Genomic DNA, 12,952 nt, shown 5'->3' with positions numbered 1-12,952 from the left:
TTGGCAAGATGTCTCAACTAGACTGTTTGACTAACACTTAAACATTTAAACTTAAGACCAGGAAATTCTATTTCTAGGATTTTATCCTAAGGTAACAGTCAAACAGGTAGGAAAGATGTTTCTTACAGTATCGTTTAAAATAGTTAAAAACTGTGAACAACTTAAATATCACATAGAGACATATGGATATGGACATGACCATATGAATGAAAAGAGAACAGAATTATAATATTATGCCATTTCTGTTTTAAATAAATTGTGTTTATGTGTATTAAAGAGACGGGACTTTTTATAATAAATAGATTTTACTTTATTTTTTAAAATTACAGTAATATGTGCTTTGTATAAAATCAAACAAATAATACAGTTGCGTTTATTCAAATTGCATGCCCCCAACATTGTTTATATCCTCTCAGACCATCACTTTCTATACATGAATAGCTTTTATTTTGATGATTCGTTTAAAAAAAAACCTTTTACTTTGATAATTAAAAAGACATTTTTTCAAAAAACGGATGTCGCCTCTAACCCATGAAAAATATTTATATGGTATTATTTATAAATTTATAAGGTTCATATGCTACATTAATATTACAACTACATTTTTAAAAATAACCAAACCTTTTTGCAAAAATAAAATTCTCCACTTGTTAGTTTTGGTGATGGGAAAGTTAGCATCAAATATGGGCAAAGTGCACACAGCTGGACCAAGGTAAATGATGTCACTAAGAAGTGCACAAGAAAAAAGGATGTCTTTGGTAAAAGATATGACAAATATAATTCAGCAACAACACCAACAACAATCAAAAAGTATGTGTGTGGTTACACAAATATGTATACAGGCATAAAAGTATATGAGTATGAATACGTCAGTACATATGTAAAGCACAGATGAAAATATCTGTAGGCATATGTATATATACTTGTGTGTACATGCATGTATATCCATATACATAATAAATCACATGGGGGACACAGGTAAGGACACATCTTAGATAAAACCAAATACCTCGAGAGGTTGGTTTTCAGGGTTTGAAGATTTAGGACTATAGTCTCAAGGGACAACTCAGTTAATTAGCATAACATAGTTCCTAAAGTGTACGTTCTACATCTCAATTTGACGAGTAGTATCTGGAGTCTTAAAATCTTGTGAATGGCCATCTAAGATACAACTATTGGTCTCTACTCATCTGGAACAAAAGAGAAAGAAGAAAACCAAAGACTCAGGGAACAAAGTAGTCTGCAGGACTAATAGCTGACACAAAGAACAGCTTCATCTACCCTGAGACCAGGAGAACTGAGTGGTGCCCAACTACTACTACCGACCCTTCTGATCAGGGCCACATTAGACAGATCCTCATAGAACGGGAGAAAAACATGAACAGAATTCAAATTCTTTAAAAGTCCAGACTTACTGTACCAATTGAGACTAGAGGACTCCCTAAGACTATCACCCTGAGGTATGCTTTAAACCTTAAACCAAAATTATCCCTTGAGTTCACCTTTTAGCTAAATAACAGATTGGTTCATAAAATAAAAAATATCACCTGTTAGTTAGTAATGAGCTTCTTTAAAAAAATAATAGAAAATCTCATGTATAAAATGTGGTAATGACATAATCTTATAGAATTTACTGATTAAATGAGTTAATGTAGGAAAAGCACTTAATGCCTGGCTTATGCATTTTACATGTGTTATTGTTCTTTAAAAAATTAAAAATAAAATAATGATGTAATTTTTCACCAAGTCGGCCATGTTTTAAAATCCGCCCTTAATTTAAGCTTAGAAGACTTAATCATTTCTTGCGTGGTGTTTAATGTACCCATGGCTTAAACTTCCTCATATGAACTCTCCAGGCCTTTTGTCTATTTCTCTTCCAAACAGAAAGAAGAAAAGCCTCATTTCTTCTCATGTGTTGCCTATCACATCAGAGAGAGGAAATGACTCTGAAAAAAGTTTAGAGAGGAGGCTTATCACCTAGCTTAGTTTCACAAACAGATGGCTTAATAAAGGTTTGTTGAATAATAAAGGAATGACTAAATAAATCAATGCTTAAAACCTCCCAGGAAGTTATACATAGGTCTACCATATGACCCAGCAATCATGCTCCTAAGTATTTACCCAAATGAGTTGAAAATGTACGTGCTCATAAAAAATTGCACACAAATACTCATAGAAGCTTTATCATAATTGCCAGAAATTGGAAGCAACTCAAGATGTCTTTCAATAGGTCAATGCAGAAACAAACAGTGGTACATCCATACAACGGAGTATTATCCAGTGATAAAAATAAATGACTTATCAAATTAAAAAAAAAACAAAAACATAGAGGAACCTCAAAGGCACATTACTAAGTGAAATAAGCCAGTCTGAAAAAGCTACATACTGTAGGATTCCAACTATATGACATTCTGGAAAACTAGAGACAGTAAAATGATCAGTGGTTACAAGGGAGAGAGAAAAGGAATTAATAGTTGGAACACAAGGCATTTTTAGGGCAGTGAAACTATTCTGTACAATACTGTAATGGTGGACACACAACATTATACATTTGTCAAAACCCATGGAACCGTACAACACAAAAAGTAAACCCTAATATAAACTATGGACTTTAGTTAATAATAATGTGTCAATATTGGCTCATCAATTGTAACAAATTACCACCTAAATGCAAGACATTAATAATAAGAGGAACAGTGTGCAGGAGGGGAGGGGAGTATATGGGAAGTCTGTACTTTCTGCACAATTTTTCTCTAAGTCTAATGATGCTCTAAAAAATAAAGTCTATTAAACACACACACAAAACAACAACCTCCCAAGGACCCCTACAGAATACAGTCCTAAATTTGGCATTTAAAAATCCCAAATGCTCCTCTCTGGAAGTGAATCAGTAAATTTTGAGTGAATTTGAAAGGATATGGGTAACATTTGCTGGGCCTATTTTCAGAAGTGTTATTTGTGAGAACCTTAGGAGATAAAATTTTGCTTTGAATAAAAAGGAAACAGCCAGCCTTCATACACTGGAAATTGCCACTGGATATTATTATAATTGAAGTTCAGGTTTTGCCTACTTTATCTATGCACCATAGTACAGTAAACTGTCCATCGGTGTTTGTTAAATCTAGAATGTGGCACATTCTACAAGTCAGCTAACCTAGACACTTTAAAAGTCAGTTCATTAAGGGGATAAAATGGTTGGAGGGCTGATTGCTCTAGATTAAAAGAGTCTAAAGACACATAAAACAACAAAATCAATGTATGAACCATGCCTGAATCCTGGCCAGGGAAAAATCAGCTATAAAAGCCTTGTGGGGACAGTTGGGGAAATCTGCATATGGACTTGTGTATTAGATGACATTATATAATTACTGCTGATTTTCTTAGGTGCTTTTATTGAGGAGACTGCATCATTCCACTCAGCCATCCCTATAGTATGGCCCTTATCCTCCCAGTTCAAGATGGCTGCTGGAGATCCAGCCATCACATCCACATTCTAGTTAGCAGGATGGAGGAAGGGACAGAGAAGGGGCAAAGAGCAAATACCAGCTGTCACATGAGACTTCTGCTTACACCTCATTGGTCAGGACTTAGTCACAAGGACATACCTAGCTATAAGTTGAGGCTTGGACAAGTAGTCTGGATTCTACGAGGCTACGTGCCCAGTTACAAATTGGGGTTTCTCTTATGAGGGAAAAAGAGGGGAATGGATATTTGGGGACAGCAAGCAGGGTCTGCCACACAGCCAACTTGAAAGGCTGACCTCAAATTCTGACCTCTTAGTGGTATAAGAAACATGCTTAGTACCAAAAATGTGCTCCCAGGATCTGGGAGGAGCAGATTCCCATTTCAAACACTGCAGACAGGAGGTGTACAAGTGATGTTAGCGTGACCTATTCCAGGAAAAGGAAGGGGCTGAGGGGTGGAAACGGAAGTGAGCTCTAAAGTCAGTCCTCATAGCCAGTGGTCACAGAAGCAGTCTTGACACCAGGGTTCCCTGTTACTCAAAAGAGGAGATGAGGATGAGATAGAGAAGTAAAAACAGAACTAAGAAGAGAAGGGTATTTTCATTAGCAATGATGAACCAACTAGTCAAAAGCTGAAAGAGATTACCTATGCTTTAGTGTAGAAACCAATATTGTCAAACATATTTAGATATAGAGGAGAATTAGGAAAACAGAGAGAAGAAAAAATATCAGCCACAGTCCTGGCATCCATACACCCTTTTCGGAATTTTTTCTGCCCCTTTGTTCTCCTATAAGAGGTATTTTTGTTTTATTTTAAACATAGTTACTGTAAACATACTAGATGCATTATTTTGCGTGCTGCCTTTTTTCACATAACATTAATATATGAGCATTTTGCGTGTAATGACATTCTTTGTTGAGGCCATACAGTGAACTCGTTAAGTGTGTTGGCCCTGAAGTGGCTCTCTTTACAACCTGAATTCATGTCATAGTGCTGGGTGACCACGGGTAAGCTACTTATCATCACTTTGCTTCATTTTCCTCATCTATAAAGTGGGAAGAAGTAATAATGAGGACAATACTACCTACCTCATAGGGCTGCTTCGATAATTAAATGAGGTAATTTATGTAAACTGACCTCCTAACAGCTCAATCAACATACGTAATTATGATTTGTACATATAATTTTAATGGCTACATAAAATTCCAACCAGGGGACAGTTCATCATAACCAAGCCCCTATTACTGAAGACTTTAGGTAGTTCTCAGTTTGGGGCTATTATAAAGTTTGAAATTTTTTAGTGCATTTGTCTCTTTTATATTTAGGACTACTTCCTTAAAGTAATGTCTTAAGGGTCTTCATATACATTTTGGTACATTTTATTTAAGCTGGGTTGTGGGTGCATGGGTATTCATTATATTGTTATCTAAATAGGTCTCTTTTAATATGTCTAAAATGTTTCATTAAAAATTAGACTCAATGAAAAAAGAAAAGCATTTAGTAATCAAACGCTCATATACAAAAGTAGCAAAGAAAGAGTCAAAGACACCACTATAAAAGTGAGGAAGACACCTTACATGACAACAGATTGAAAGACGAAGATGTAGGCCTTCAGGCTCGTCACAATCTAACCACTGCCATCTCCACGCTTACCACACACCATTACTCACATCCTGTCCACTCCAGCTAAACATGACAGTCAAGGTTTCTAAAACCAAACCCGTTGCCACCAAGTCGATTCCAACTCATAGCAACCCTAAAGGGCAGAGGAGAACTACCCCAAGGAGATACTGGTGGATTCAAACTGCCAACCTCTAGGTTAGCAGCTAAGCTCTTAACCACTGTGCCAGCAAGGCTCTGCAAGGTTTCTAAAACATCCCGCATTTCCCCTATCTGTTCCTTCACTCAGCTTGTTTCCTCTTCCTGCAACATATTCTCTTCCCCATTTCAATCTGCCAAAATCCTGCCAACTCTTCCAGGTTTGGTTCAATCTTTCCAAAATAACCCTCCGTAATGTGGTATAATAACAGCAGCTTACATTTGCATGGCATCACCCAAGTACAGTCATAAAGACTCTCTCATCTCATCCTCAGAACAATCCTGTGAGGTGGGCCAGGGAAGGCAAGGCCTTCCTCTTTCCACTCTGGCAGCTTGGAAAGCCCGTGTCTCTGCCGTGAGTCACATGGGCAGTGAAGAGATAAGTCTGGCCCTGGAACCATAATCCCCGGATTATTGGTCTACTGCTCTCTACACTCTACCCAGTACCCTTGCTAGTAAACAAAACACACAAAGAAAGCATTCAGCACTCTTCCCTTTGGGGTCTGGGGATTCACTGGTACTTGGTATTAATAAAAAATAATGTAATTAAAGACAAAAAAAAGAAAAATGACAAAAGTAAACAAAGAGACAACACAGCATAATTTAAGAGTTGATCTTTTTTTTTTAAAGGAAAGGAAAGCTAGGGAAGAAAAGACATTGATTTGTCAAGTTTGTATTTTTACCATGTCAAGCAGATGGGATAAGGCAAAATATGTGGTCATGCTGCCTCTCTGAGGGGAGAGAGTAGGGGTTGGAAAGGCAGGACAATGATTCTCACATAAAACACAGAGGTGTATGATGCTAAACATTCCCAATGTTATTTTAATTTGTAAAAGACACTAGATCATAAAGTTGGTTATTAACATTCTAGGTTTGGCACTACCACTGAGGTCCTCTGAGATCTGGGTACAAGTCACTTAATGGCTTTGTGCTTCAGTTTCTTCATCCATAATATAAGTGTTCTCATTCTTTTGGCATACATTATGGTCGACTAGCCCACAGAGGAGCTCCATGCTCCACTTTTCCCTTGCTAACAGAACCCCAGGTTTTAGAGACCATGTGCCTCAGAGGAACAATCCCAGAGGACTGAACGTGGATTGGTCTAAACCATCCATGGTAATTCCATTCCCTTTGCCAATGTTTGGTTTAAAAAATGGACATGTCAGGCAATTGTAGCCAATGAGAGGTGAGGGGAGGTGACACTTGGGGAGGAAAGCTTCTGGGAAAATTTTCCTTTGATCTTAAGAAGAGACACAGGGAAAAGATGTTTTCTCTTCTGTCATGTGGTTACGATACTTGGACCTGTGGCCATCTTGTGACCATGAGATAACAAACCTGAAGATGAAAAGCAAAATGCTGAGTCTACAGAGATAAAAGGTAGAAAGCATCAAGTCCTTGATGACATAACCAGGCCATCGAATTAATCAACCCAGCAACTGCCTCCCTACCTCTGGACTTCCTGTTTAACGAGATTAAACAAACAAAATAGACTTTTTTACTGAGTTAGGACTTCTGTTATTTGCATCTAAAAGCATTCTGAATGATACAATATTTACTCTCATGTAGGACTAAGAAGGCACATATTGATGTAAAAGATCTTCAGAATTTAAACCTGCCGGTTCTCCTGCTGCTGGTTCTCTGTCACGCTTGCTGCAGCTTTGCACCATCTTGTGTCATCTCTGGTGTTACAGCTCTCTGTCTCCTAGATATAGGAAGTTCTCAGCAGGGACCCTGGGTCCAAAGGATGCGCTCTGCTCCCAGGTCTTCTTTCTTGGTGGTAGTGAGGTCTCCCCTTTCCACCTCTAGGATGGCTCATTTTAAGACTATCAGGATGGTAAAACTGACCAATCCTCTTGTTAGGGTTCTATACACCTTATTCGCATGGTCCCATTCCACAAGGGTGCCATATACCTTATTTGCATTATTAGCAAGCTGTCTGTCTTAGTTACCTAGTACTGCTGTAACAGAAATACCACAAGTGGGTGGCTTTAACAGAAATTTATTTCCTAACAGTTTAAGAGGCTAGAAGTCCAAATTCAGAGCACTGGCTCTAGGGTAAGCCTTTCTCTCTCTGTCGGCTATGAAGGAAGGTCCCTGTCTCTTCAGCCTCTGCTTCCCGGTTCCTTGGAGAGCTCCATGTATCTTGGCATCTATCTTACCCCATCTCTCTTTCTCTGTTGGCTTGTTTAATCTCTTTTATATCTCAAAGAGACTGACTCAAGACATCCCCAATAGTAATCCTGTCTCATTAACATAACAGAGATAATCCATTTTCAAATGGGACTATAACCACAGGTATAGAGGATTTACAACATATATTTTTGGGGACACAATTCAATCCATAGCACTGTCCAATCCCCTTGGTAGGACACAGGGTACCTTATTTACATAGTCCCACTCAATCATTTAATGACAGTTATAAGATCATGGAAAGAAAGGCCATATAAAAGCAATCCATCCCATTGCAAATATAAATATAGATTAGCATTATAAGAATACAAAAAGTAGAATGTAATATAAATAAATACTATGAGTTATATGTCTGCAGTTTTTTGCTTATCCTATCAAACAACAGTCTACCCATAACATTTTTTTTCACACTGTGCAACCCCCTACAGTTCTCACAGCCCCTGGGTAAGGAGGCTGTGCAATGGTTCCAGGTTGGAGTTTACTCTGGTATGGATACACTATGAAAAACCTACAGGGAAAGATTTGCCATAAATCCATTACCATGTTCTACTCTTGACATTTCAGTAAGTTACTTTCAAAAAGTGGTGATGATCCAACCCCTAAATTAAGAGAAATGTGCTGTTATAGTTAATAATAAGAATGAGAATAGAGATCAATACCTTCACTTCAGAATCTATAGTTCAAACACCCCTTCCAGACAAACAGTCCTCACAGAGGCTCATTTCAGCATAGGATGGGACATTACCTCACCCACATCACACACATACACACTTGCTTGAAAACCCTCCCTCTAGGGGTGGAAACTGTAGGGCTAAGAAGGGCTCTTGGTTTTTCATTTGCAAGAAAGGATGAGTTTCTTTCTCAGCGTGTGCTGCAGCCAGACGGAATACTTCTCCTTAGCAGAAACTCTACTGTTCCAATCATACACTTTGCTGTGGAGTTCAATGTGGAGATCCAGGAGTGGGCGTTTTCTGGAAGAAACGAGAAAAGCAAAAATGAATGCCATGCAAATATCAAAGAGAGGACAGACTGTCATTAGGGTGAAATGAGCCGACAGATGTGAACGTGTTTTGGAATTATCACTCTCTAAATATTCTACAAGCTGCTTAGTGAGTGATCCAAACCTGCCCAATGACCACAGTCCCTTCCCCTAGATTTACTCTGGGAACACATCAGCTGGATGATAACCCACCTGGATCACCTATGCAAATGCAGGATGATGTAAAAGGCCAATAATATCATTGGCCCACGGAGTATCTACCTTGGGAGCTGAGTTGCTTCTGCTATAGCTCTCCCCTTCCTTCTGCTGAGCCACAACTGAGGAGGTTAGGGATAAAGGGGTATGAGATTTATTCCTAGGCCACACAGAGCCAGAAGCCAGAATGCATTTCCCAGGTGGCTCAGAAACATCATTCTAAATTGTAATTAGAGAGAAACTGAAAAAGGACAGCTAATCTCAAACTTGAGGTACACTGTGGCTTCATTCAGCTTAAATGGAAACTAGGTCACCAATGTTCCCCTAAGAAAAGTATTCTTGCCAATAAACATTAAAAATGTTTACATAAAAAAGACTTACAGACCTCAACAGTCAGATACCATTTGTCACTCATCAAACTGTCAAAACTTAGGGGGCAGGGAAACACATGCAGTGTGGGTGAGAATTCAGGGAAGCAGGTACTCCTAGACAAACCTGTTTAACTGTCCTAGAGGACAATCTGGTTAAGATACATCAAAGGCTTTAAAAATGCAAGACTCAATGCTTAGGAGACACTGAGCTTCTGATAAGAGTAATAAATTTGGGAATGGCTAATGGTGATGATTAAACATGATGAATGTAACTAATGTCACTGAACTGTACATGTGAAGACTGTAGAAACAGTAAATGTTTTGTTACCGATGTATTTACCATAATTAAAAAAAAACACAGTAATTCCGCATCTGAGAATTTTCCCTATGAAAACAACTAAGGATAAACATAAATCCTGAGCTACAAAGATGTTTAACTCTTTGTGAAAGCAAAACACTGTCCAACAACTGGAGATTGGTCGGTAAATTATGCTATAGCCAGCCACATGATGGGCTACCCTGCAGCCATTAAAACAATACTGTAGAAATGTGAATACTGATATGTAAAAATGTTTGTAATATACTATTAAGCAAAATAAATGCAGGTTATAAAGTAATAGGAGGTGATGATTCCATTTTGGCTTACAAACATATTTATATGTGATTGTGTGGATATTCAAAGAAAAAAGATCTGGAAAGAAATACACCAAGATTAGATTAACAAAGGTTGCTTCTTTGAAATAGGAGTATAACTGTTTATTATGTTCTGCTTTTAGCTTCTACATTTTATGAGTTTTTTTTCTGTAAGGAGTATGTACTGCTTTTGTTATAAGAAAAAAATAAAGAATTTCTTAATTTTGAAGAAAAAAATTCAAACTACAAATTCACTTACAAGTGATCTTCTGAAACACAAACCATCATAAATTGTGTAGGGTCTATATCATATTCCTGGAGCCCTGGCGGTGCAGTGGTTAAGAGCTGAGGCTGCTAACTAAAGGGTCAGCAGTTCAAATCCACCAGCCGCTCCTTGGAAACCCTGGGAGGCAGTTCTACTCTGTCCTATAAGGTTGCTATGAGTCGGGATAGACTTGACGGCACCGGGTTTGGTTTTCTGATTTTATATCATATTCCTAAGGTAACCCCAATGGGGAATGAAAAATTCCTCTTCCTCCCTGAAGAGACAGGCATCAAACACAGAACAGTGGTACTCCCCATGTTGGACAAGTGCTCTAGGGTCTGGCCACCCCCTGGGCGGCTCACCTTTCTTGCTGCAGTTTCTGGGAGAGGCACTGCAGGTACACTGAGGGCGAACAGGGGGACTGCTCCAGCAGGGCCACATCTGCTCTGCACAGGCTCCAGAGGAAGTCGGCTTCTCGGTGGACCATGCAGGGCCCAGGCTGCCTTACTTTGGATTCCACAATGTTCATCCCTGCCCCATCCACCTCCAGAAGGCTGCTAACCTCCTGCTGGTCCTCTGACACCACATAGATCTGAATAAAAAAGAGCTTTGGCTTCCCTAAGAGAGAAGGGCACAAATCTCCCATGAACATCCTTCTGATCTGATCCAAGGGGCACCCTGAACGAGTCTGATCCACGCCAAACACGCTCTGGGAGCCTCCTCGGCTCACCAGGACACACACAAAGCTGTCATAATTTTGATGTTGGGGCATACAGGCAACTTGGTGAAGAATCTGAATTATACCGTCCACACTGAGATACCGGAAGTACTGGACTTCAAAGCCTAGGGATGTGAAGGTGTCCTGAAGAAGATCTGGAAATAAAAAAAACATGGAAACAACACTGAAGTAAGAAAAGCTCACAGAAACTGGAGGTCACCAAGCCTTTCTTCCTAGTCTATTCTACTGTGGAAGCTCCACTGAAACCTGTCCACCATGAGCGACCCTGCTGATATTTGAAATACCGGTGACATAACTTCCAGCATCGTAGCAACACACAAGCCACCACAGAATGACAAGCTGATAGATGGGTGAAGGTCTACAGCTTTAGACCCCTAGAAATCCTACCCCATCCAATTCTTCCTCATCTGCTCAGTTTGCCTTCACTGAAGGAATAAACACAGCCTCCTGAATTATGGTATATCTTTCTAATAGCAAAGAGAGACTTCTTTCTCTTCCTCATTCAAAAATTCTAGGTCCTGTTGGGTCACCATTAAGTTTCTGTTCCTTGTCTGAGGGATGCCATCTGCTCTTAGTTCATTTGTCAGACAGAAATCTGTTCTGTCCTAATCCCAGAAACTAAACAATTATTTCCCAAATCAGATTGTCACCTAAGCCATTAGCCTACTTTTCTAGATTTGTTTCCATGTCTGATCACTAAGTGCCCATCTCTCTCCCAACCTTGGAGCATGGTCTTCCAGAAGTCTAACACTGTATTCACCCCAAAACACACAACACAATAGTAATTATAGCAGATATAACTTCCACCAAGGAACAAAGGGACCCCATCTCATACCAGCTTAGGTAGCACAGGAAAGGATCGAGAGGAGATACAAAACTGAAGGCACCACGTAACTGCTTACTACATATTCTCAATTCTCTACATTGAATGGGAACAATATGGAGGACAGTCCCTAGATTACGAATGTCTGACTTACCTACAAGCCGTAGTTATGAACCAATCTCCATAAAGCCTATTATATTAAAAATTCAAGGTACATACATACAATGGTTCGTAATAACAAACAGGCGCTACTTTGTGATGTGCACCAAAGCATTATTATTACTGTATTATTAAGTTAAAGATGTTTTAGTGTATCTGGAAGTGTTTCTTTAATGTTGTTCTTTATGCATAGAAAGGTACTACATACTATATATACATATATATACTACATACTAAGAGAAATATCTGACTAACTGACATTAGATATGAACTGTACCTAACTGTTCCAATGTACGTACAAATTCAACTTAAAGACAGACTTAGGAACGGAACTAGTTCGTATTCCGAGGGCTGTCTGTGCAGATAGTCAAAAATAATCCACAGACTTACAGCTTCAACCAGTAGTTTCAAACTTCTTGCCCAGGAAACTTTTTATCAACCACTAATAAATTATAAAAGTGGCTTCTCAGCAGGAAATAGGAAAAAGATAAAAGGTAGGAAAAGAGATGTAGCTCTGGATAAGCAAAGAGCTTGAATACTCAGCCACTGGGCAGTTGAGAGTTGGCTTGAATCATTCTGTGTATTTAATTCACCCAGTCTATGAGCAGTATCTGTACATATTCACCCAGGGTCTTGTGTGGTTTTCTGGCCAGGAGACAGGTTTAATTGTGGCCCCACCTCCTACTAGATAATGGTAGTTTTAAAATATATCCACAAATTCTTCAACACCCCTCCCTTTGAAAGATAAGAGCCTAATTCCCTTCCCCTTGAATGTGGATCAGACTTGGTAACTCATTTCTAATGAATGGCATGAGGCAAGAGTGAGACATTATGACTTTCAAAGCTGGGTCATAAAAAGAGCTTCTCTGATGACTGCTCTGACCAGGATCACCACAGAGGGTTCTGGACAGACATGGAGAAGGATGTAGAACATAATTCTAACTCACAAAAAAAAGACCGGATTTACTGGCCTAAAGGAGACTGGAGAAACCTCGAGAGTATGGCCCCCAGACAACCTTTTAGCTCAGTGGTGAAGTTATCTCCGAGGCTCACCGTTCAGCCTGGGAGTGGACAGCCCCGTAAAACCAAAGGGGACTAATGAGGTACAGTAGTCCAGTGACAAGGGCCAGAAGGCAGAAGGGGACAAGGAAGCTGGTGATAGTGAACCCAAGGTTGAGTAAGTATATTGTTGATGTGTTGTGAGATTGTTTACCATTGCCATAGGGCAACATGTGTACTAACTGTTAAATGAAAAACTATTTTGTTCTGTAAGCCTTCATCTTAAGTGAGAGTA

At 39.2% G+C, this 12,952-nt stretch overlaps 1 protein-coding gene and 1 non-coding gene across 8 annotated transcripts in view; both read right to left on the bottom strand.

The window, feature by feature from the left end:
* Window positions 1-7,578: 7,578 nt before the first annotated feature.
* CFLAR (CASP8 and FADD like apoptosis regulator) overlaps window positions 7,579-12,952 on the bottom strand; it is a 41,329-nt gene continuing 35,955 nt past the window's right edge. For 6 of the 7 annotated variants that reach the window (XM_004378218.3, XM_023732987.1, XM_023732984.1 and 3 more), the window contains 2 exons: window positions 10,300-10,810; window positions 7,579-8,444 (listed from right to left, as the gene is read on the bottom strand). In XM_004378218.3, coding sequence (XP_004378275.2) covers window positions 8,306-8,444; window positions 10,300-10,810 — 650 coding nt within the window. In that variant the 3' untranslated portion in view covers window positions 7,579-8,305. The remainder of the gene's footprint in view (window positions 8,445-10,299; window positions 10,811-12,952) is intronic. The other variant, XM_023732986.1, reaches the window with a different exon arrangement.
* LOC111820933 (small nucleolar RNA SNORA42/SNORA80 family) lies at window positions 7,882-8,018 on the bottom strand. The gene has a single exon (XR_002824440.1). It is a non-coding gene; the product is annotated as a small nucleolar RNA SNORA42/SNORA80 family (small nucleolar RNA).

This window comes from Trichechus manatus, unplaced genomic scaffold (assembly GCF_000243295.1).
Source record: "Trichechus manatus latirostris isolate Lorelei unplaced genomic scaffold, TriManLat1.0 scaffold00056, whole genome shotgun sequence".
Classification (NCBI taxonomy): Eukaryota; Metazoa; Chordata; class Mammalia; order Sirenia; family Trichechidae; genus Trichechus; species Trichechus manatus.
This window is presented reverse-complemented; position numbering and strand designations above follow the sequence as displayed.